Genomic DNA, 26,129 nt, shown 5'->3' with positions numbered 1-26,129 from the left:
TGGGGTATCTGGAAGTCTAAAGGCACCATCAGGCTGCTGATGCACTCGCCCCACAGGTACAGGTGGACCTGCTGGCGGCACTGCAACTTTACAGGTAAAATTTCAGGGATGGTTGCCATGTTTTACCATCCTTTTGATACTGGTATCAGTTAGAGCCATGGGAACATGTAAAGAGAATAACAAGGCAACCCAGTCAAATCCATGATTTTAGAGAAGTAGTGACTAAGTCCCAGACCACATGATTGGCTAGTGATAGGATCTAGAACCTTTCCTACCAAATAGGAAATTTGGTAGGATAAATATGGCATATTTTATCCATCTCTTTGTGTTTGATGTGGTCTCATTTATTTCAGGAGGTAAACATCAATTCCTGGAAAAGAGCAACCAAATGTCTACTAGAGCAGAAGTTAAGGAAACAGTGGGACATATTTCCAATGATGGGAACTTCAACATGGATCAAGTACAAACCTCCAAAAGAGGTAAAATCTTGTCATGGATTTGAAAAAATATGGTAGTATTGTCACCCTACCTCTATTTTAGTAATACACAGAGTCTTCTTGCTACTACTAATTTTAAGACATGTGCATATTTGGAAATAATTTTTACTGATAATTATTTAATTTTTTTTGCCAGAAGCCTTGATGGTATACAGGAGTGGAGGGAAAAAAATCAGAGCAAATGCCAAGTGCAAAACATAGAAACCAATCCTGGCTTTTCTGAGTTGAGGAGGAATAACATGACATCTATCTGCTATTGTCTGGTCAAGACTGGTTTAGGGAGAATGGGCTTTTCTTTTGCACCATATCGTAGACATCACCTTTATTCCTCCTGCTCATCTATATTGCAACTTCCTGCTTCTCTAGAACATGCCAGGAGAAAATGAGCTTCTTATAGAGCCAATTCACTGAGTCTATAACTTTGGGAAAAGACTCGGAAATCAAAACTGACAACTGAGGTATAGAACAATATAAATCCATAACCAGTAACAACATGCTAGTAATCTTTTCTACCAGGGCTTAGTGACTCCATGGTGAGATAACACAAAATAAACATGACTTCTTCTAAACAAATATTATTTGGTAATATTTAGAGAATTATAACAAGCAATATAAACTAAATTATTCAGGGCTTGCTATAGGGGCAGGCTTGAGGGGTGGCTAGGAACACTGGGAATAATGGTGGTGGGGAGGTGCACTGGTGGTGGGAATGATCTTGGAATATTGGATGTAATAAATCAAACAGCTTTAAAAAAGAAGTGAAAACAAGGCCAGGGGAGATAGAAAAAATGGAAAATGTAAGGTTATATTACAAGCAAAATTGAAATGAAAACTATATACAAGTCTGATTCGTTGATAACTAGTATTCTATACACAGCACAAAAGAGTTAAGTATAAGTGATGCACAAAAGGGATTAAATATACATAATATGGGAATAAATGAAAGAATTAAAATGATGTTAATATGGAGATAAAAACTCAACTATATATTTTCTACATAGCTACTATGACATGATAATTAATAGGTTGCTAAACTCACTCAGCACAGACAGAGGGGCAGAAGCAAGTAAAGAGAAGCAATAGGAGAAGGTTACTGGGGTGCAGTGGACCCTACAGACCCCTGGTGAGACGGGGTAGAGCTGTGCTCTGGGAAAGGCTAAGCGGGATTTTAAGTTGTCTTGGGTGGAAAAGGGAACAGAGACCAGTGGGACCCGTGCACTTGGTTTGGCCTTCTGCTGTTTGCAGGGGGTCAATGTGAGGAAGCATGGAAGGCAGCCTGGTGGCTTCCTGTCACCAAATGGGCCATAAGTCTTGTCTTCTGCGCTGGGAGCAGGGTGATCTTCGATTCCGTAATATCTCATCAGCTGGTTGCCTTTGGTCCCAAGCAAACCTTACAATAATTATTATTACATAATTTATAGGCTGAAAGAAGAAAAATAAGGAAAAATGTTCATCCAATAAACATATAAGAAATAGAGAATATTTTCAAAGTTTATGTCTTCTAAAATAAAACTTTATGATACAGTAGTCTCACCAGAAAAAATTCTGTGAAACTTTAACAGAACAGAAAATGCTCATATGCTTTATGAAGAAAAATATATAAAAAATTTACATGGACATCTACTTTATTACTGTTAACACAATTTTAGAGGTGAAAAACTGAGGCCAAAGTAGTTCAGGAACGTTCCCAAGAAGGCACAGTAGAAAATGCAGCAGATGTGATTTAAATGTCTGGTTCTAGGATTAAAATGCTCTTGATAAAACCTATGTAACCTCATAAATATAATGAAATGTGGTAAAAGATTGTACAATGAGTAAAGCTCTTACCTGGCCTGGGTTGACCCAGGTTCAATCCCGTGTTGCCTATATGGTCCCCCAAACCCCGCCAGGAGCCATAGTCAGGAGGAAGCCTTGAGCACCATCTGATATGTCCCTAAGGCAAATAAATAAATATATAAAGTAACTGGGTAGTGTATACAATATAAATCCCACCAACAAGAAGCACTGTAGCACTTTTGTCCCGTTGTTCATTGATTTGCTCAAATGGGCACCAGTAGTGTTTCTACTGTGAGACTTGTTACTGTTTTTGGCATGTTGAGTATGCCAACAGGAGCTTGCCACGCTCTGCCATGCAGGTGGGATACTCTCGGTAGCTTGCTGGGCCCTCCAAGAGGGACAGAGAAATCAAACTCGGGTCATTTGTGTGCAAGGCAAACACCCTACCTGTTGTGCTATCAAGCAGCATATCTTATATGTAATATGCGAAGCTCAGAGAACTCAGAAAATTCAGATACAGTAGGAATTCTCCCACACACCATCTCTGTTTAACACCAGGAAAATCTAAAGAATAAAACATAGGGAAAAAAAACAAAAGAAGTACCACAAAAGGCAAAAATGAACTGCTATTATTTCCCAATTATTTGTAACCACCCCCCGCCCCAGCCCAAATTTGTGGAAAGATGAGAAAGAATGAGAAAAAGGCTAAATAATGAAAACAATAAAATGAACTTCAAAAATACATTGAGTGGGACTTAATTGAAGTAAAGATTAAAACTCTACTTTTCAACAAAGACTTGAACACATGGGGAAGCATCCTTCTTCTCTACTGAGAGAAGGCTATATCATAAACATGGCAAACTTCTCTACTGACATGTTATCATTATGGGCTGGAGCGATAGCACAGCGGTAGGGCATTTGCGTTTCACTCAGCCGACCTGGGTTTGTTTTTTACGCCCCTCTCGGAGAGCCCAGCAAGCTACTGAGAGTATCTCGCCCGCACAGCAGAGTCTGGCAAGCTACCCGTGGCGTATGCAATATGCCAAAACCAGTAACAAGTCTCAAAATGGAGAAGTTACTGGTGCCCACTCGAGCAATTTGATGAGCAGTGGGATGACAGTGATACAGTGATATCATTATTATATTCATAAAAATTTCAATGTAAATTTTAATGGATGGGGCAGGGGAACTCTCAACAGCATGCTCCCCTATTTAAACCAAATTGGAGTTTATGTGTCAACTTCCCAAACTGGAAGGGGTGTTAGATCAACTGCATTTACTCCCAGGTCATCAGACTCCCAGCTGGCCCTGAAGGCAGGGATGATCAATCAATTCTTCCCAGTTGGTAAAACTACTGGTCATACTAATGGGTCTGTTTGAATTCAACCTCGGGTAATAATCACAGAATTCCAATAGAATGCTGTCAACTTTTGTGCAAGCCTAGAACATAGTTTCCAGATGAAGGTGAGCTACTTTTATCATACAACCAACTTCAAATTCCAGGTTTGTCTTCTAGTTTCTAGTTATGTTGGTTAGAAATGAAACCTCAAGCTACCTTGGCTGCCCATGTGGGGCACGTGGGGGTCATTTCCAGAAACTCTAGTACTGTCCGTACCCAATGGAGGCTTCCAGCCAGTTATCTAAATCTACTTTTTTCCCCCATGTCTACATCAGTTCATCCAGGGACACTGTATTTGAAACTTGTACCTAATGCTCACACAAGCCAACTCCACATGTTCTTTGAGAATCAAGTGACGCTTCTAGGGTAGTTTTTAAATTCACTTACTTCCTAGGAGGACAAATGTTGGCCAGACATCTGTTGAGCATTATCTGTCTTATCTCTATTTCTGCTTCCTACTGATGATGCAAATGAAGCTGGACAGTGAGTCTGTTCATTCATTCTTAGTTCCCAAGGTCTTCAATATTTTTTCTTTTCTTGTTTTTAGTTGAATGGTTTTATTTATTTATTTATTTATATTTTTATTTTCAACAACGAAAACGTTGAGGAATAATGTTGCTGAGATTCAGAGTTGGAGAGTAGAAAAGTTTATTAGAAAGTAGAAGAGAAGGAAAAGGAATCCTCCAGATGGGGAGGAACTAGTATAGGACTAAATTAAAAGTAAACGTTTTTGTTTAGGCCTTTTAAAAGACCTTTTTCATTTCTTATCAATTGACAAATATTACAGAGAATGCACAGAATCTACAGGGTGGTCGGGCTGGTTTTAGACTTTCTGGCCATCTGCCTTAGGAATTGTCCATCATCTTAGTTTCCCTGTGAGCTTAAGCTCTGGAACAGAATGTTTTGATGGACAATTGTTAACTATCTGTTTGTCAGAAAAGCCCACGAATATGCAGGAGGTAAAAAAAAAGTAAGATGGGCCGCAACATGCAGGTCTGCTCACAGCAGCTGCATAGGTTAACTGAGGCTTCCACTTTCAATAAATTCCAGCCTTTTACCTTTTACCTTAGGTAGGGTAGGAGAAAAGCACACAATTATAAGTATTTCTGTACCTTCTTATCTCAGGTTGTTTTTCAGTTCGATACATGCTGGCCTTCATTTTGCAACTCTGTAACTTTTCTGTTTACACCCAACAAATGGGCTTAAGCATTGCCATCCCAGCGATGGTGAACACCACAGCCCCGCCCAGCAGCGCCAACACCTCTGCAGAAGGGCCTCCCACTGTTTCCACGGACAACTGGAATGAAACTCAGCAAGAAATGACGGCAATGGTAAGTCAGCGAGACTTTAAGTTCATTCTTTGACTCAAATATTTTGAACTGAAGGTGCTTTTTGAGTTCCAGGAATTATGTCGTACATGATTATAATATGTATCTTGAGAGAATATACATTAAATTCATTGTTTATGAGTATAACGAGGATTAAGAATGTAGAAATCCTTTTACTATGAGTAGACATAGTATCGTACCTAAAATGAAAATTTACAAAAATCACACCAATATAAGTTTTAGAGATTTATGTTTTTTCCTCTTTCTTCCTTCACAACATGTTTTATTGCCTTGCCTATGAGTTTTGCTTTTTTATAGACTTTTATATGTAAATTATTATTGATAGGCTCTCCTATGTAATTCGGTCAGTAAATTGTACAATCAGAAAAATTGTAGATGAGGACAATGTTTAGCACATATTAATTTATTGGAGAAATTGGCGGATTGCAGGAACTGGAGAGGTGAAATCTAGGAGAACTTGAATTATGTTTTTTTTTTGTTGCTGTTGCTTAAATCTTCATGCTAACATTGTCACTTCCTACAGATGAGCAACAAAATTCCTTTTGTCACCTAGGCCCCAATGTATGACTGGAGTCCTGAAATCCAGGGAATCATTCTCAGCGCCATCAACTATGGCTCGTTTTTGGCTCCCATTCCCAGTGGCTACCTATCTGGGATATTTGGAGCCAAGTATGTGGTCGGAGCTGGCATACTTATTTCATCAGTCCTGTCTTTATTCACTCCACTGGCAGCTGATACCGGGGTGGCCTTGCTCATTGCCATTCGGATTGTCCAAGGAGTAGCAAAGGTACCAAGATTTTCCTAAAGAATTTCTAATGGAATATAAGTTCCAGGCTGACCAGAGAGAGTTAAAATTGGTTTTGTTTCAGGTTAGTGTATCAACAGGTCAATATTCAATTTGGATCAAATGGGCTCCCCCACTGGAAAGAAATAAACTTATCACCATAGCAACCTCAGGTAATTGGGTTCATAATTTTCATTTCCTGTGCTATTGCTATGATACTACAGACACTGAATGAGTGTGATTTGAACCTAGTTAGCCAATTGTTTAATTGATACTGCAAACCTAGGTAGTCAACTCTTTAATTGATCAACTCTTTAATCTAGGTACTACAACGCTAATAATGGCAAAGCAACTCAGCTCTGGGAGGGGGATTTGGTACACAGGTAACAGAGTCTCAAGCTTAAGTATCTCATATGAAACATTCTCCTACATCTTTTGTTTAGGGTCATTACTGGGGAACTTCATCATTCTTCTCACTGGTGGTGTCCTTTGCCAGACTGTAGGGTGGCCTTATGTCTTCTATATTTTTGGTGAGTTTATGTGCTTCAAGTCTCAGAATTTTGTTTTGTGACAAAGGATTGCTGGGTATGATCCTATGATCATCTATATTAAGCCAAATTCTAACAGTCAGATATTTATCTAAATTTAGTTGGTAATGTCCAGAGAAAATAATATTGTGAGTCTTGCAAAATGCTATTTAAGTTTCAGCAGCTTAAATTTGTATGTAGAATAGGTTCCTGGATTTAAAAGAATCATAACATTTATTCTTTTAATTTTTTTATGTAGGTAACTTGATTGATAATACTGTTAATATTAAAGTTTTGGCACACAATGGTCAAACACCACACCTCTGCCAAAGTGCCAGTATATCTCCTCCTATGTCTTAAAGTTCACTCCCATGTCTCCTAGCCACACTTTGATAGACACAGTTCTGCCTCTCAGGGTATGTTATAACAGAATATTTGTGTTTCTCTACTATGTTTTACTTATTGTTTCTTTAAGTTCCACATATGAAAGAAATCATCAGATTATTCTTTATTTTGTTTTGATTAATATCACCTCAGCATGATATCCTCTAGTTATATTCACTTAACAGTGAATTTCATGACTTCACTTTTTCTTATAGCTGCGCACGCTTTGTGCATCTACACCACAGTTTCTTTATTTGCTCTTTGCTCTTCCATCCTGGGGCATTTGTGATGTTTCCATGTCTTGACTATATATATATATTTTGCTTTTTTGAGTTACACCCGGCAATGCACAGGGGTTTCTCCTGGATCTGCACTCAGAAATTTCTCCTGATTGTACTTGGGGACCGTATGGGATTCTGGGAATTAAACCGGGGTCTGCCCCGTGCAAGGCAAATACCCTACCCACCGTATTATTGCTCCAGTCCTTCTTGGCTATTATGAATAACACTGCAATGAACATAGGAATGCAAACATTACTTCAAAATAGTGTCTTGGGGCTCTTGGAAATAGATGCTCAGAAATAGATTTCAGGAAACATGGAAGCTTGATTCTTAAGTTTGTGAAAAGTCTCTATACTGTTTTCCATAGATGCTGAACCAGATGATATTCCTACCAACAATGGATGATATCCCCGCCACATACAACCAGAATTGCTTGATTTTACTCTTTTTTGTATGTGGCAATCTCACTGAGTTGTTTTGTTTTGCATCTTCCTGATGATAAGTAATGAAGAGCAGAATTTTTATAACTATTGGTCATCTTTATGTCCTCTTTGAAAAAGTGTCTGTCATTTTTTGCCTCCTCATTTTAGTTTGGGCACAGTTCAGTATTTTTAATATTTTACAGGTGCTTAATATATATTGAATATAAGTGTTTTGTGTGATACAGGATGAGCCTTTATTTTCTCCCAGTCAATAGGAAGTCTTTTTATTCTAGTCATCATCTCTTTCGCAGAAACTTTTAAATTTGACTGACACCCATTTGTTAAGCTGTTTTCTTTGCCTAGTGAGTGACATTGAGTCATTGAAGATGCTTCAGAGTCCATATCATGAAGAGTTATGTATATATTTTCCTTAATATAATTTATCAAGTCAGATGTTTTATTGTGGTCTTTAATCCATTTTTAGTTATTTTGTGATGGTGTGATATAGGAATCCAAGTTCTTTTCTTACCTTTGTTTGCAAGCTAGTAGCCTGTTTTTGCAACACTAATGAAGGCGCTTTTTCTTTTTTGTGTGTTTGGGTCACACATGGTGATGCACAGGAGTCACTCCTGGCTCTGCACTCAGGAATTACTCCTGGCGGTGCTCAGGGGATCATATGGAATGCTGTGAGTCGAACCCGGGTTTGCCACATGCAAGGCAAATGCCCTACCCGCTGTGCTATCGCCCTAGCCATTGAAGGTGCTATTCTGGTTCCACTTTATTTTTTTTAAATTTTTTTTTTTTGCTTTTTGGGTACACCCAGCGATGCTCAGGGGTTACTCCTGGCTCTGCACTCAGGAATTACTCCTGGCGGTGCTTGGGGGACCATATGGGATGCCGGGGATCGAACCCGGGTCGGCCGCGTTCAAGGCAAATGCCCTACCCACTGTGCTATCCCTCCAGCCACTCTGGTTCCACTTTATATGCTTAAATCCTTTGTTGAAGATTACCTATCCATACACCCAAGTTTCTGTCTCTGGGATCTCAATTATATTCCATTAATATGAAATTCTGACTTAATTGCAGTGCCACACATCTTGATTACTAACTACAGATTTAGACTTGATGTGATTTTATACCTAGAAACCTTGAGGAGTATACAAAAAAAAATTCTAAATACAATAATCCTAGATACAATACCACTTGTATGGTAAAGTGGCAGGTTATAAAATCAGCCCACAGAAATCCATAGTATTTCTATATACAAACAAAAGAATAGCAGAGACAGAAAAACATTTTTAAAACTCCTAGTAAAAATTGTGTTCTCCAAGAGCTCAACTGGGAGGAGGTTGTGTTGAAAGGAGCTCAAGTGTTCTGTATGAAACCCTATCAGCAACAGTACTGTAAATCACACAGAAAAGCTTCATGATTCTTTTTTTTTTTTAAAGCTCCTCTCGCAAAAACAGACCGGTAGGTGGGAAGCTAATGAGAGAAGGGGCATTGTTGGAGAGAAGTGGGCTCTGGTAAAGAGTTTGGTTTTGAAACATCATATACCTGAATCCCAACTGTGAATAACTATAATTTCATGCTAACTACTGTCACTGTCACTGTCATCCTGTTGCTCATCGATTCGCTTGAGCAGGCACCAGTAACGTCTCCATTGTGAGACTTGTTACTATTGTTGGCATATTGAATGCGCCACGGTTAGCTTGCCAGGCTCTGCTGTGCGGGCAGGATAGTCTCGGTAGCTTGTCTGGCTTTCTGAGAGGGACAGAGGAATTGAACCCAGGTAAGCCATGTTCAAGGTAAACACCCTACCCACTGTGCTACCGCTCATGCAAACGAAATAAATAAAACAAATTATGCCCCTCTCCTTCACTCCCCCCCATCAAGACATGGGAATCATCTTAACAAATGAGGTGAAAGACTTATACAAAGAACACTATAAGAAGTATTAAAAGAAATTTAAAAAACCAAGGAAATGGAAACACATCCTTGATCATGGATTGGAAGGATTAACAGTAAAAACAACCATCCTGGGGCCAGAGCTATAGCACAGCAGGTCGAACATTTGCCTTGTACAAAATTGACCCAGGTTCAATTCTCAGTATTCCACATGGTTCCCCAAACACCGCTAGGAGTAATTCCTGAGTGCATGAGCCAGGAGTAGCCCCTGTTCATCACTGGGTCTGATGCAAAAAGAAAATAAAATCCTACTGCAAGCACCGTAAAAATTTAATGCAGTTCCCGTAAAATAGGACAGTGGGTAAGGTGCGAGCTGTTCACATGGTCAATCTGAGTTTGACCCCCAGCACCAAATATGTTCTCATGAGCATGGTGAGGAATGGCCCCTGAGTATAGAACCAGGAGTAAGCCCAGAACAGCAATGGATATGTGTTCTCCCCAAATAAGGTATCTTTAGGGGTATGGATCAAATACTGTTAAAATTTATATGGATTAATAAATTTACTCAAATAACTAAAGCAATCTTGAGGAAAAAAGACGGCATATTTCTTTTTAAGTTTAAATTTTGCTACAACATTAACTCTTGCTTCTAATTTGAACCCACAAAAGATCCCAGTGGAATTTATTTCACAACGATATAATGTTACTTGTATGAATTATATTTTTAGTTATCTCTCTCTATTCAATACATTCTTTAAAATTTATCCCTTCACTGTGATTGGCCATTCATACAAGAGTATGAATAGGTGAAGGGAGGAGTAGAATATTTGGGTCATTTTTTCTGTCAGCCAAAAATCATCCTCAGGGAAAGTCAAGCTGAAAGAATTCCAGTCCAGTGCTAACTGAATCCTCTTTTCCTAGGTGGAGTGGGCTGTTTCTGTTCTTTTATCTGGTTTTCTCTTATTTCTGAGAAACCCACAAATCATCCATTCATCAGCACAGCTGAGAAGGAGTACATCGAATCTTCACTGGCTCAAGAGGTGCATTGAGGAAGTCTTTCTTCTGCTATTCCCACACATCTATCTAGATGCTTCAGAGGTGAAGGATGCAGTTGTGCACATAGTTTGTCTTCTGGTAGATGAAATATTGATGTATGCTTTCTTGCAGGATGGCTCACCAGGATGGTCAGTTCCCATTAAGGCTATGGTCAAATCCATACCACTTTGGGCTATTTTAATTTGTGTTTTCTGTGAGTTCTGGCAATTTCATATATTTATAGCATACTTACCAACATACATCAATTCTGTACTTCAAGCTGACTTCACATCTGTAAGTACAAAGGAAGCTCATTCTATTTTCTATTTAATACCTTACGCATTATTTGAAATTTATCCCTTTACTGTTTCACTGATAGGGCCATTCATTCAAGACTATTTATAGGTGAAGGGAGGAGTATTGCTTCTAGTTAATGCTTTTCCAGAAAATTCTCCTTATCTCATGTGATCTCCAAATCAGTGGTTTAGGCTCAAAGCTTTCAGGCAGCAACTGTAATTTAGTTAACAGGAATTCTAATTCATATTAATATAACTATAGGACAGTGTGACAATAAGCCTATATGACAATGAGACTACTGCTTATTGGGACAAAGCGGCTCAGTTCTGCATCAAGTTTATCTTCAGAAAATGCCATATTGTTTAAGGTGGCCAAGCAAAAATTTTTGGTTCAGGGGCTGGAGTGATAGCACAGCGGGTAGGGCGTTTGCTTTACAGGCTGCCGACACAGGTTCGATTCCCAGCATCCCATATGGTCCTCTGAGCACGGCCAGGGGTAATTCCTGAGTGCAGAGCCAGGAGTGACCCCTGAGCATTGCTGGGTATGACCCAAAAAGCAAAAAAAAAAAAAAAACCTTAAAAAATTTGGTTCAATCAATACTTGCAAAAAATATTTCGGAAGATCCTCCTGGCATCTTAAGCAATAAAGCATTAACAAAATTAATTCTGCCTTTGAGAAGGCTGTGATAATTTCTTGAAACAACACTACTTAGGACATTATTACTGGAACATAAAGTTCTGAATAACAAAAAGTCATGACAATATTTTCTAAATTTTATTAGAATATATAAAATTCTATACAGATTTACGTATATGAGTGACTTATAATTTTTCACAAAATGAACAAATGCTCTGATTTGCTAAGGGGATCTTTTCTATTTTTCTTTTCCCTGGATTTTTAGTTAGGTGCTGTAATTTGCATAACAGCTAATGATAGAATTCCAAGCATATGCTATTCTACTGACACACTCATCACCAGAATATCAGCTTTCCTTAATAGGTGTCTTTTAGTTCATACTTGGTGGTTTTCTTAAAAGTGGGAAGACTATTAGAATCTCACTCTGTTACAATTCACAAGGTCATCGAATTAGTACTATTCTCATTGTTTGAGCCAAAAAGTAGCATTAAGTGGTGCTTAGTTGACTGAACTCCTAGGAGGAAGAATGTTCATTGGTCTACAGAGTGCAGGATTTTTATTTTGGGCTACACATAATGGTGCTTAGGGTTTAATCCTTGCTCTGAGCTCAGGAATCACTGATAGTGAGGCTCAAGGCATCATAAGGGATGCCAGGGATCAAACCCTGATTGGTCATGTGCAAGGCAAGCGCCTTGCCTACTGTTCCTTCTGGCTCCTGAGAGCAGGACTTCTTAGCAGAGGGCAGAGTTGGAGACTCCTGCATGTAGGAGGTGGGAACATATGAAGGTGGACGGGCTAGCTGGGTGCTTACCTAAAGAGGAGGAAGGATAGAAGCAGTCAATAAACCGCATAGTCTCAGGTAGAGGGATCAGGGGTTGAGAGAGTCAATGTAAATGGTTACCAGTTCTGAGAGATATCTTCAGCTGGCTGTTGGCATCATTTAAGGCTGAGGTCGAGCAGGGTTGGGAAATGACTAGAGAAACAACTTGATAGTAGAGCTTTTCTGTTGGGGAAATTAAGGAAACTTGAGCTTTGTTGTTTGCAGGCAGTTTTGTCACTGACACTTAGTTTTGATGGACTTTCTTTTCAAGATCAAAAGCCTGGATCAGGTGCCCAGTTGTTATTATTTAGGTTACACACAGTAAAGTTGGTCCCCCTGTTCTTTTATTTTAATTATCCCAGAATTGTAATTTAGAAGTTGAGTTTATAATAGTTAAACAGTTTTAAAACTATAAGAAAAGGTAAAGATAGAGTGAAAAATCCTTTATTTATTTATTCATTCATTTTATTGACTCACCACGTGGAAAGTTACAAAGTTGTCAGGCTTATGTCTCAGTTATACAATACTCAAACACCCATCCCTTCGCCCGTGCCCATATTCCACCATCAAAGACCCCAGTATATTTCCCAACCCCTGCTCCCCCAACCCCATCCCCGCCTATATAATTAATTTAACTTCATTTTCTCTTTACCTTGATTATAGTTCATATTTTTTACACAAAACTCACTATTGTTGGAGTTTTCCTCCAAGAAAGACAGCCCTACTGCCAATGAAGCATTTGATAATTAGTTTTCCATTGCTGAGACTGGAGAGATATGAAGTCCCACTGTTTCAAGTACATAGAGTTTTTTTTTCACTCCTTCCCGCGCCACCAAGTTCATGCCTGCTTAATAAATAGTCCTCATATTATGGCTGACACCACCTGATGAGAAAAAAGAATATTTCCCATCCTCGGCCGGCCTGGGGCTATGGCTTAGTTCACAGTCTAGAGACATGGCTGCAAGCAGTTTCTCGTACCAAAAGTAGTCTAGTTGGCCTCCGGATTCTGGTTGATCTGTAGCAACGCGGCCGCACAAAAGTGTGGCCACCCGGGTCGAATCTTGATGGAGCATGCGCTGGTTTCGACCTGAGGCTGCCAAAGTGTCCCGCTGTTCCATGTACATAATTTTTGTCCCCCTCCCATTCCCGCACCTCTAAGCTTGTGCCTGCTTAATAGGCCTCATAATATGGTGGATGCCACACTGAGTTTCTACCAGAAAAGGGAAAAGAACCGAGAAAGGAGGATATTTCCTCTCCTCGGCCAGCGTGGGGCTAAGGCTTAGTTACAGTCTAGAGAAATGGCTGCTACTTTGATTACCTTCAATATTTCAACAAAAAACTCAATATTATTGTTTGGAGTTTCCCCCCACAGTCAGACCTGCTAAAAAGGAACCGTTTCACATTGCTGACAATTAAGAGATATTAGGTTTTGGATTTTTGTATGAAGTCTAGGGAAATTTCTGCCAGTAATTGCAACCCTGCAAGCTTTCACTTCTCTTTTGTGGTGCTCATATGATGGAGGAGACTGGACAGAAAAAACCCTGCCCCCCTGGCGGCACATAGGCCAGTGGCTCGGATCACAGTCTGGAGGCCTTTCTGGGAGCTGCTCGTGTCCAAAGTAGTTCAGTTACCTCCGGGGTCGAGCTCGTGGACCAGCAGAAAGGAGAGTGAAAAATCTTTTCCCTACAATCTGACTTATTCTCCCAGCTGACTCTATAGATTACTCTTTTTCAAAATATTACTTTCTTATAAAATCTTTCTTTGGAGAGTGCAAAATGTTTGAATTTATATATTATCTAATTTTTAAATTTTATGCGAACCATTATGTGCTGATCATGCTGCTATTCTTTTTTTAATGACTAGCTTTAGAATTATTTATAATTTAGTTGAATGTGATCCACCTCCTCAGACTTAATGGAATTCATCTTAGCTGTAAATTGATAACTTCATGCTCTGGCCGAGGGTCAGAAAAAATCAGTACTTGAAGAGTGAAGATGCAGTGTTTTCCCAAAAGTATTGAGATCTCTTTTCCTTTAAAGACCCCAAAGCCTCCATTGCACTAATATTCAAGTGCAATATTTGGAATAATCATCCCCAAGGGCTGATACTTCCCAATTTCATCTCAGGTCATAGGCAAACAAGCAACAAAACAGTGATTGGGATTTCAGTTCCTCTCCTGTACCAACAAGACTCACTGCCTCCCATCATCAATATTTATTGTGCATTTACAGTGGACTAGGCACAATAGAACATACACAAAACCATGTCCGTGCTCTTGAGGAGTTTACTAGCATTCTAACAAGAAAAATACACCTTGTTAAAACGATATTTTTGTTTGGTGTCTTCTGTAAGGTACAGAGAAGGGTAGGAAGAGTTAAAGGCAGACAATGACAGACCGTCCGACCATCCAGGATGGGGGAGTTTCCAGGGAGATCAATACAATCTCATCAACTCAGGAGAGATCTGCTGCAGTAATAGGATGAGGGAAGTTGTTTGTGGGAAACAAGCAAAGGAAAGTGGGATGTCTGTAGACATTGAGTGGAAATGTTCATGCGGCTTCTTCTCCAAGTACACGACCACCAAAGAGAAATGGTTGATGAAAAGACAAAGGCTGAAAAAGGTAAGCCTGTGCACCCTACGAATAAAGGGAATGAAGGATCAAAATTGAAGGCAAACTTGTAAGAATATCAAGAAATTCTTAAAAACAAACGTGATCTCGAAGCACAAACATAGCTGATGCTACCCAATGTCATGGTAGGTCAGAATATTAGGGCTTCAAGGATTAGAAAATCCAATACCAAAAATTGTACGTCCAACAAATTGTCTTCCCAATCAATTCCCTCTGCCACAAAAAATTAAAAACAGCAACACTTTTCTCCCCTCAGAGAGAGAGGGGAAGAATATTATGGGACATGGTTAGGAACAGTCTTAATGTGCTGGTATTCTTCATAGATTAGTCTGCTGGAATATTTTCATGTAAGTATATAAGATCTTTTTTGAGTGACATTTGGGTTGTTTAGTTATTGATCAAGGGTGAATTATAAACACTATTCATCATTCTTTTGTGCAACTATTTCTGTAAGCTTATTCATATCTGATTCAAGAGTAAATGCTATATAAATGTTCATGCATATACATACACAAACCTATATATTTGTCATAACAAGGATTGAATCCAAGTCCTACATGCACAAGGCATTTATTTCTTTTTTTAAAAATTTATTTATTTTTAATTAGTGAACCACCGTGAGGGTACAGTTACAGATTTATACACTTTTGTGCTTATGCTTCCCTCATACAAAGTTCGGGAACCCAACCCTTCACCAGTGCCCATTCTCCACCACCAGTAAACCCAGCATCCCTCCCACACTCCCCAATCCCATCTCCCCCCACCCCACCCTGCCACTGTGGCAAGGCATTGCCTTCTGTTCTCTCTCTCTCTAATTAGCTGTTGAGGTTTGCAATAAAGGTGTTGAGTGGCCACTGTGCTCAGTCTCTAGCCCTCATTCAGCCCGCAACTCCCTTCCCCCGCATGGCCTTCGACTACATTATAGTTGGTGATCCCTTCTCTGAGTTGCCCTTTCCCCAGAATGTGAGGTCAGCCTCCAAGCCATGGAGTCAACCTCCTGGTACTTATTTCTACAATTCTTGGGTGTTAGTCTCCCACTCTGTTATTCTATATGCCATAGATGAGTGCAATCTTTCTATGTCTGTCTCTCTCTTTTGACTCATTTCACTTAGCATGAAACTTTTCATGCTGATCCACTTAAATACAAAATTCATGACCTCCTTTGTTATAACAGCTGCATAGTATTCCATTGTATAGATGTACCAAAGTTTCCTCAACCAGTCATCCGTTCTAGGGCATTCAGGTTTTTTCCAGATTCTGGCTATTGTAAACAGTGCTGCGATGAACATACATGTGCAGATGTCGTTTCGATTATACTTTTTTGCCTCTCTGGGATATATTCCCAGCAGTGGTATTGTTGGGTCAAATGGGAGCTCAACCTCTAGTTTTTTGAGAATCGTCCATATTGTTTTCCAGAAGGGCTGAACCAGTCAGCATTCCCACCAGCAGTGTGGAAGTGTCCCTTTCTCCCCACATCTTCTCCAACAGCGGTTGCTTTTGTTATTTTGGATGTGTGCTAGCCTCTGTGGTGTGAGGTGGTACCTCGTGGTTGTTTTGATCTGCATCTCTCTGATGATTAGTGATGTAGAGCACTTTTTCATGTGCCTTTTGGCCATTGGTATTTCTTCCTTGGTAAAGTTTCTGTTCATTTCTTCGCCCCATTTTTTGATGGGGTTGGATGTTTTCTTCTTGTAGAGTTCAACCAGTGCTTTATATACCATTGCTATCAACCCCTTATCTGATGGGTATTGTGTAAATATCCTTTCCCATTCTGTGGATAGTCTTTGTATTCTGGTCACTGTATCTTTTGCAGTGCAGAAGCTTTTTAGTTTAATGTAGTCCCATTGTTGATCTCTGTTTTTACTAGATTGCTTAGTTCCGTGTCACCTTTGAAGATACCTTTATCTTCAATATCGTGGAGGGTTTTGCCGACCTTGTCTTCAATGTACCTTATGGTTTGTGGTCTAATGTTGAGGTCTTTAATCCATTTTGATCTGACTTTTGTGCATGGTATCAGGTCAAGGTCTAAGCCCATTTTTTTGCATGTGGTTGTCCAGTTGTGCCAGCACCATTTGTTAAAGAGGCTTTCCTTGCTCCACTTCACATCTCTTGCTCCCTTATCAAAGATTAGATGATCATACATTTGGGGTTGTGTGTAGGGATATTCCACCGTGTTCCATGGTCTGCCGGTCTGCCTTTGTTCCAGTATCATGCTGTTTTAATTGTTACTGCTTTGTAGTAAAGTTTGAGGTTGGGGAGGGTGATGCCTCCCATCGTCTTTTTCCCAAGAATTGTTTTAGCTGTCCGTGGGCATTTGTTGTTCCATATGAATTTTAGGATTGCTCGATCCATTTCTTTGAAGAATGTCATGGGTATACTTATAGGGATCGCGTTGAATCTGTATAATGCTTTGGGGAGTATTGCCATTTTGACAACATTGATTCTCCCTATCCACGAGCAGGGTATATGTTTCCATTTCCTCATGTCCTCTTTGATTTCATGGAGTAGCGTTTTATAGTTTTCTTTGAAGAGGTCTTTTACTTTCTTGGTTAAGCTGATTCCGAGGTACTAGATATTCTGGGGCACGATTGTGAATGGGATTGCTTTTTTCATGTCCCTTTCCTCTGCCGCATTGTTTGTGTATAGGAAGGCCATGGATTTTTGGGTATTGATTTTGTAGCCTGCAATCTTACTGTATAAGTCTATTGTCTCTAAGAGTTTCTTAGTAGAGGCTTTAGGCTTCTCTAGATATAGTATCATATCGTCTGCAAATAGTAAGAGTTTGATTTCTTCCTTTCCTATCTGGATGCCCTTAATCTCTTTTTCTTGTCTAATAGCTATCGCAAGTACTTCCAGTACTATATTGAAGAGAAGTGGTGAGAGCAGGCATCCTTGTCTTGTACCTGATCGTAGAGGAAAGGCCCTTAGTTTTTCCCCGTTGAGGATGATGCTTGCCGTAGGTTTGTGGTAGATGGCTTCGACTATCTTGAGGAAAGTTCCTCCAAACCCCATTTTGGTGAGGGTTTTCATCATGAAAGGATGTTGGATCTTGTCAAATGCTTTCTCTGCATCTATTGATATGATCATATCGTTTTTATCTTTACTTTTGTTGATATGATGGATTATGTTGATTGATTTCCAAATGTTAAACCATCCTTGCATCCCCGGAATGAATCCCACTTGGTCATGATGTATGATCTTTTTGATGAGTTGTTGGATCCTATTTGCTAATATTTTGTTGAGAATCTTCACATCAGTGTTCATCAGGGATATTGGTCTGTAATTTTCTTTCTTAGTGGTGTCTTTATTTGCTTTTGGTATTAGGGAGATGTATGCTTCATAGAAACTGTTTGGGAGAGTTCTTTTTCTTTCAATTTCCTGGAAAAGTTTGAGGAGAACTGGCAACAGGTCTTCTTGAAATGTTTGGAAGAATTCACCGGTGAAACCATCTGGGCCTGGGCTTTTGTTTTGGGGAGATGTTTGATTACAGTTTCAATTTCCTTAACATTGATGGGTCTATTCAGGTATTCCAAGTCTTCTTTGTTCAGTCTTGGGAGTTTGTAGGAGTCCAGGAATTCATCCATTTATTTTAGGTTCTCCTGTTTTGTGGCGTATAGGCCTTCAAAGTAGTCTCTAATGATCTTTTGTATCTCACTGGTTTCTATCATGATGTCCTCCTTTTCATTTCTGATTCGATTTATTAGGGCTCTCTCTCTTTCTTTCTTTGTGAGTCTTGTTATCGGTTTATCAATCTGATTTATTTTCTTGAAGAACCAGCTCTTTGTTTCATTGATCTTTCGGATTGTTTTTTTTGGTTTAGATGTCGTTAATTTCTGCTCTAATTTTTATTATTTCTTTCCTTAGGTCTGGTTTGGGTTCCATTTTCTGGTCCTTTTCTAAGGTCTTGAGTCGTGAAGTCAAGCTATCTATGTGGGCCCTTTCTTCCTTCCTGAGGAATGCTTGGAGAGCTATAAATTTTCCCCTTAACACAGCTTTAGCTGCGTCCCATAGGATTTGGTAGCTCGTGTCTTCATTCTCATTTGTTTCTAAGTACCTTTTGATTTTTTCCTTGATTTCCTTCCTGACCCACTCATTGTTCAACATTGAATTGTTTAATTTCCAGGTGTTTGATTTGGTTCTCCGTGTTGGTGAGTGGTTAGCTTCTATCTTCAGCGCATCGTGGTCTGAAAAGATGGTTGATACAATTTCTATTTTTCCTATTCTATGGAGGTATGTTCTGGGACCCAGTACATGGTCTATTTTAGAAAATGTTCCATGTGCACTGGAAAAGAATGTGTATTCTTTCTTTTTGGGGTGTAAGGCCCTGTATAGGTCTATTAGGCCTCTCTCTTCAATTTCTTCTTTCAGAGTCAGTGTTTCCTTGTTGAGTTTTGTTCTTGTGGATCTATCTAGAGGCGATAAGTCCGTATTGAAGTCTTCGACTACAATTGTGCTGTTAGTGATGTCCTCTTTGAAGTCTGTTAGGAGTTGTTTTAAATATTTAGCCCGTCGTTTGTTAGGAGCGTATACGTTTAAGAGTGTGATTTCTTCCTGTTGTACATATCCCTTGATAAATAGAAAATGACCTTCGCTGTCCCTTTTAATCTTTTTCAACCTGAAGTCTATGTTGTTGGATACCAGGATGGCCACTCCAACTCTTTTAATGGAGTTGTTTGCTTGCAGGATTGTTTTCCATCCTTTGACTTTGAGTCTATGTTCACTCTGTTTGTTCAGGTGTGTTTCTTGCAGGCAGCAGAATGTTGGGTTCAATTTCCGGATCCATTTTGCCACTCTGTGTCTCTTGATGGGTGCATTTAGGCCGTTGACATTGAGAGAGATTATTGTGATAGGATTTTGTGTCATATTTCTGTGGTATTTATTGTTTCTATGGGCTCCTCCTTGTCTTACAGTAGCCCCTTTAGACCTTCTTTCAAGTTTGGTTTTGAGTCTATGAAGTTCCTGAGCTGTTGTTTATCCGAGAAATAGTGTATGGTTCCTTCGAGTTTGAGTGAGAGTTTAGCCGGATAAAGTATTCTTGGTGAGGCATTCATTTCGTTGAGCTTTTTCAGTATGTCCCAACATTGTCTTCGGGCTTGGAGGGTTTCCTCTGACAGGTCTGCTGTAAATCTGAGGGGTGCTCCTTTGTATGTGATTTCCTTCTTTGACCTTGCTGCTTGCAGAATTGTGTCTCTAGCCATAGCATCCGTCATTCTGACTATGATATGCCTTGGAGTCTTTTTATTCGGGTCTCTTTTTGCTGGTACTCTTCAGACTCCTTGTATCTGGATGCCTGCCTTCTCCAGCTCTGGGAATTTCTTAGCAATGATGTCTTTGACTGTGTTTTTTTCATTGGGGTTACTTCCCTGTGGTTCTGGTACTCCAATGATTCTTATGTTGTTCCTCTTGAAGTCATCTCCCAGGGCTCTGATTCGCTCTATAGCCATTTTGAGGTCTTTGGCCATGATTTGTTGTTGTCTATAAGCTTTCTGCAGCTCATCTTCGAGGTCGCTGATTCTGTCTTTGGCTGTAGTCATTCTACTGTTGAGGGCATCTAGTGAGATTTTTAATTCATCTACCGATTCCTTTATTTGTGTGACTTCCGTTCGTAGGTTTGAGATTTCTGCTCTCATTTCTTCCTGGGTTTTCTTGGTAGACCGTTCCAGTGCTTCATTCATCTCCTCCCGTAATTTATTGGATGTCTGCTCCATGGTTGCTTGGAGTAGGTCGACTCTCCTACAGATCTCCTCTCTGAATTGTTTATCTGAGAGGTCGTAGATGTGAGTAGCCCCCGTTGATGTTTCTGGAATCTTTTCTTCTCCCTCTCTTCGTGGAGGGGATTTTCGCTGCTTCTTCATATTGTTACAGAAGTATAGAGTTGGAACTTTGTAGTTATCTATTCTTGTTCCCTCTTGCTGAGGAAAGAAGGGGCTCTGCTTATGCTAAACTTCCCTTATTCACTGACAGCTTTTATAGTGTCAAACTAAGCTAATGTTGCCCTACCTGTTGCATGAGTGTTTGAGATGGCTAAAGTGATTTTCAAAGAAATAGACAGTAACTATTATGCTGAGGTAACAAAGAATAACCTCAGCCGCGTTAGCGTTGGCCGCTCCGACAGGAGGCCACGCCCACCTTGAGATAACGCCCCCTAGATACAGGCCACGCCCCCAGTGTCTTCCTGTTAGACAGCCAGGCGGGTCGCGCAGACCCGGGCGGGGCAGCTGCAGGATGTTGGGCACCGGGTTCGGCGGGAAACGGGGGACGGGAGGGCGTGGCCGAGAGTCAGTGCCGGTACCTGGGTGGGCAGGCCACAGTTAGAGAGCGGATTGGGAGACGGGACGCGCAGGACACGGGGCGGGGCAGCTGCAGGATTTTGGACCCCGTTAGGCGGGAAGCGGGGGACGGGAGGGCGTGGCCGAGAGTCTGTCAAAGTATTTATTTCTTTTACAGAAAAGTCACATCCCAGCATTACATTGTCATATTTATTGTCAAATTTTCCTCCATCGGCTCCTAATGATAGTGATTTCTCACATCACTGGGAACATATAAAAAATTTTAGAAGTTTTGCCAATTAGATGTAGGAAAAGTGGTATCTCACAGTCACTTTTTATTTTATTTATTTACTCATTAATTTATGTAAGTTTTTGGGTCACACCCAGCAATGTACAGGGGTTACTCCTGGCCCTGCACCTAGGAATTTCCCCTTGTGGTGTTCAGGGGACCATATGGGATGCTGGGAATTGAACCTGGATTGGCCGTGTGCAAGGCAAACGCCCTACCTGTTGTACTATCATTCTAGTCCCCACAGTCACTCTTTAAATGAGACTGAGTATTATTTTTATTCCTTGTATTTCCAGATTGTCTTTATATGTGAAGATCAGTAAAATGGATGTGCATGATGTAAACTAATAATTTCCCCCAAATTATATGCATCTTTCCCCCAGGCTCAAATAATGTATTGAGTCTTTGGAATATATTGAAATTTATGTGGAGTTAAGTGTATATAAGGAAAGGCTTGTGTGTATATAATTGTGGCAGTGAGACATTGTCCCCCACTTCATTTCTGTTCTTCAGAGTGGATTCCTGTCAGCCCTGCCGTTTGTTACTGCATTTTTCTTCCTTATACTCGAAGGTCATTTGGCAGATTTCCTGTTCTCCAGAAAGCTTCTTAAACTTAACACAATCAGGAAACTCTTCACAGCCATAGGTAAGGAACCATGCTGTTACCAGATGGGCGATGGCAATCTCAGGGTAGCCCCCTGATCACTCTGTGTGTATTCTCTTGCTTCAGGAGTTCTTGTTTCAAGTCTCTTCCTCTTGTCTCTGCACTGGGTGAGATCCAGCCACAGCACCGCTATTGCCTTCTTGGTTCTGTCTGCTGTCTTCAGCAGCTTTTCTGAATTAGGAGTGTTAATTAACGTCATGGATATTGCTCCACGGTAGGCATCTCTTTGCTTTATCCTCACAGAAACTCAGCACAGGTCCAGGGAGCTTTAACCTACTCCGACATTGAGTAAAATGGGAATGACATGAAATGTGAACACAAATCTACACCTAAGTCATTTCCTGGAATCAAACCAAAGCTAGTTATCCACTGAGAATTGAATTTCTCCCAGGTGACAACAGGAGTCAGTGGCCACACTAACAACACACTGGAGTTGTTCCAACAAGCTGTGTTGGAGGATGCAGCAGTGTTAAATCACTGAAAGCACCTTTCAAAGTCCACACAGCATGCTCTTGAAAGGATTTAATATTGGTAACTAATACAGGATAGCAGAGAAGAAATAACCTCTGATATAAGTAAATATCGAGTGATAGCACAGTGGGTAGGGCCCTTGCCTTGTAAGCGGCTTACCAGGGTTTGATTCCTCAGTCTCTCTCAGAGAGCCTGGCAAGCTACGGAGAGTATTCTGCCCGCATGGCAGAGCGTGGCAAACTACCCATGGCATATTCGATATGCCAAAAACAGTAACAAGTCTCACAATGGAGATGTTACTGGTGCCCGCTTGAGTAAATTGATCAACAACGAGACAATAGTGCTACAGTGCCATAAATAAATATCATATATGACTGAAACTTTCCATTATAGCTCCCAGTGTTTTTTCATAGCCAACTCCTGTTGGGCTTGCTTTGTCTTCAGATAATAAACCACCAAGACATGTGGAAGATGCCATTGTTTAAGAAGGACCAATGTCTCATCCATTGAAATGCCTTTCATACATAAAGAAGGATGTTTTAGAAATCCCCTTCCCCAACAAAGCATTACCATCAGGTACTGGTACAGAAATTAAGAGTGCATAAGTGCAAACTATCCATCTGTACATTTTGTTTAACAGTGTTGACAAATTAGTGTGGATTAATCCTTAGAATTTTTAGACTCTAGAACAGGAATTAACTAAAAAACACTAGGTAACTTTTCATTCACTCTTGACCAAGGGTAAACATAGGTTCTGATGTCCCCAGAGATAACTACAGAATGCAAGGGATGAGCTGGGATTAACCTTTTGTACTGGAATGTCCTCACCCCATCTTTCTCTACTCTCTTTCTTAGATATGGCTCTTTTCTCAAGGGATTATCAGAAGTCTTTGGTAACATGGCTGGAGCCGTTTCTCCAGCTGTTTCTGGATATTTACTCAGTCAGGTGAGTTCCAATGTTCTGATGAAAACATTAGTAAGAGTGGGGCTAGAGGAATAGGACAGCAGGTGGGGTGTTTGCCTTGCATGTGGCCAAGCCAGGTTTGATCCCCTGCATCCCATTTTGTCCACCAAGCACCACCAGGACTAATTCCTGAGTTAAAAAGCCAACAGTGATCCCTGAGCGCCACCATGTGTACCCCCCAAACAAAGCAAAACAAAACATTCATAATAAAAATGTATTGAATTCTATTTATTTTCTTTTTCTTCTTTAATTTTTAAATTTCCTTCTAACCATTTAGACAAGTCAAGGAAACAGTGATTTAAAATGAAAAAAATGTTAGCCCTACCTTGTTTCCCCTTTAATTCGTTCATCATTTTGTATTCACTCACTCAATAAATATATTGAATGTGAGAATGAGTCTGCATTATTTTAATAGACAATGTCCCTGTTTTTGTGACACATTATATAAAAGTAAATAATTATATAAAAGTAAATAAGATTTGAAAAATACATTAAATATATGACCTAGTTAATAGTGATAAGTGATGAAAAATGAAATAAAGTGGAGAGAAGATGAGGGGTTTTGATTTTAAATAGGATGATCAATGTATGAGTGACTGGAAAACTAACCTTAAACTAGGAATCAAGGAAAAAGTCAGACAGATGGCTACAGGTGGGTGAGTATCCCAGAAAATGGAAGGCTAGTCTGTTGGCAGCAGACCTCTGTATTTCAGGCACAGACGGGCAGCGACCCAGGGCAGCTGGAGCAGCACTGAGGGCAGGGCCTCTAAGACAGGCACAGCCAGGACAAGGATTAGGACACTATTAATGACACGTAATTTCCTGCTTCCAGGACTCAGAGTTGGGTTGGAGAAATGTCTTCTTCCTTTCGACTGCTGTTAACATAGTTGGCTTGATCATCTATATCATCTTTGGCCAAGCAGAGGTCCAGGACTGGGCGAGAGAGCAGACATTCACCCGATTCTGAACAAAATGAGAGGCACCTTCGATCTTGATGTTTATTTGTCCCTTGTATAGCTTCATTGAAATTCTCCTTTTGTTCCTGAGTGACTGATTAGCCGTTCTATTAGAATTGACTCTGGTCAGCATCATCCTAGAGATCTTGGCTTTGTAATACTGAAGGGTCTGCCTGAAAACTTTATTGGGGATGGGGAGAAGGAAGACGACTTATTTAACTGGGAACTTCTGAAGACATAGACTTGCATGTTCTTCCATGTGCTTGGCATTCTTAGCAGCAACTGTAAGATACTAAGAACCATGCATTTGGTTTCTGCATCCAGTTTTTTTTTGTATAGAGCGCTTAAAAGATGCAATTTCCTGAGAAAATCCTCGATAAAGACATTTTAATTTTCATCTTAATATTTGTTCTTAGCCTGTGTCCTGGACACAAGACTTTCTAAATCCTTTTCATTTCTGAAAAAATGGCAATGTCTTTTTTATGGTAAGGAGATCCTTGGTAACTGGGGCCCTTAACTGCATCATGATGGGGCTCTTCAGAGAGACTAAAACAGGGTTAGGAAACTTTAACCTTTGACTCCACTGTGGAGACAAGTTCTGGGGATTGAATTTCTTGGAGAGTCAGTTACATAAAAATGATCTAATCAATTATAAAAATCTTCAATTAAAGTGCTGATAGTGTTTTTGATAAAGAGTTTTTGATAAACATAAGGAAGTGCTTGGACAATGAGGAACTGTCCAAGTGAGGACCTTTCCAAGCACGGAGACAGACCTTGGGCTCCATGACCGTGACCTTGGTCTCCGTGACCGTAACCTTGGCCTGGCGACGCTGCTGCAATCGGGGCTTACAGAGTGCAGCGCGCTGGGCATGTGGACCCAGGCGCGGGGGCGGGGCGTGTGCGGGGAGGGCGGGCCTCGCCGCAGGACTGTGAGGTGGGTGACCGTGGTGGCTTGCAGCATTCTCTGTCCGCAGCATTCTCCCGCTTCCCCTTCTGTGTGCGGTGCGTGTGTTCCCCAATGCTGCAGCCGCCCCGCAGGGCTTCTACGCCTTGGTCAAGTTTTATTGGGCGCGCGCCGCTCTCTCAGCCCAAGGGTCTGCGACCAGTGGCCGCTCTTCCAGTCCTCTCCACTGAAGGTGGTTCAGCACTTGGCGGGTGTCGGGGCCCCGTGGGAAGCAGCGCTCGGCCCGGGGCACCTTACACTGGCTCCTAACCACCCCTACCCACCAGCTTCCCGCTGCCTTGCAGAGAATCCGGGCAGCAGGCCACGGGGACCCCCAGGGCTAGACGTCTGCTGCAGAAACGCCCAGGCTGGTTGCAGTAAGAGACTAGCTGACAGGGTCAGAGCCCAGTTCTCAGCCTCCTCTGGGCTTTGAGGGGGTCCAAGTGTGCGCTTGACAGTCCTGTTGGCTGGAGGGATCCTCGGCCAGCATCATCGCTGTCTTACGCCCACCATTCCCGACGTCCACTCTCAGTTCCAATTCACACTGAAAACATTCTTCCCTTTGTGTGCACCCCGGCTCCACGGTCTCCAGCTCCCAAATTCTGTCTCTCTTGGGCCTCATTTTAGTCCCGTTCTTTTGTCTGGCCCATGTCCACTCTTCTGTGGTTCGGTTAGGTTTTGGTGGAGCACGGTTGGGTGTGGAGGGGATGAGGGCTAAGAACCTAGAGGCCTCCCGCTCCGCAGTTTTCCCGTGCACACCCCCACCACTTCCCATGCCTCTGAATATATGAATGAGGATTATTGTTTTTCAAACCTTTCACTTGATAATTCT

The 26,129-nt window shown here is 40.8% G+C and overlaps 1 protein-coding gene across 1 annotated transcript; it reads left to right on the top strand.

Moving 5' to 3' along the window:
- The first annotated feature begins 388 nt into the window (after positions 1 to 388).
- On the top strand, positions 389 to 24,535 carry LOC129402364 (probable small intestine urate exporter). Its single transcript, XM_055128638.1, has 11 exons — positions 389 to 479; positions 4,798 to 5,003; positions 5,575 to 5,808; positions 5,891 to 5,978; positions 6,249 to 6,335; positions 10,246 to 10,364; positions 10,492 to 10,653; positions 21,813 to 21,945; positions 22,030 to 22,177; positions 23,290 to 23,380; positions 24,231 to 24,535. Exons 1-11 carry the CDS (start codon positions 389 to 391, stop codon positions 24,363 to 24,365), a joined length of 1,494 nt encoding a protein of 497 aa, XP_054984613.1. The 3' UTR covers positions 24,366 to 24,535.
- Positions 24,536 to 26,129: the final 1,594 nt, after the last annotated feature.

This window comes from Sorex araneus, chromosome 2 (genome assembly GCF_027595985.1).
Source record: "Sorex araneus isolate mSorAra2 chromosome 2, mSorAra2.pri, whole genome shotgun sequence".
Taxonomy (NCBI): domain Eukaryota; kingdom Metazoa; phylum Chordata; class Mammalia; order Eulipotyphla; family Soricidae; genus Sorex; species Sorex araneus.
This window is presented reverse-complemented; position numbering and strand designations above follow the sequence as displayed.

What these genes read in the sequence shown, in the direction of transcription:
- LOC129402364 (XM_055128638.1), top strand. Translation starts at nt 389, where the DNA reads ATGTCTACTAGAGCAGAAGTTAAGGAAACAGTGGGACATATTTCCAAT. An exon ending in AGCAAGAAATGACGGCAATG is followed by an intron (nt 5,004 to 5,574) that starts GTAAGTCAGCGA and finishes TTTGTCACCTAG; the next exon opens with GCCCCAATGTATGACTGGAG. An exon ending in GAAACTCTTCACAGCCATAG is followed by an intron (nt 21,946 to 22,029) that starts GTAAGGAACCAT and finishes CTCTTGCTTCAG; the next exon opens with GAGTTCTTGTTTCAAGTCTC.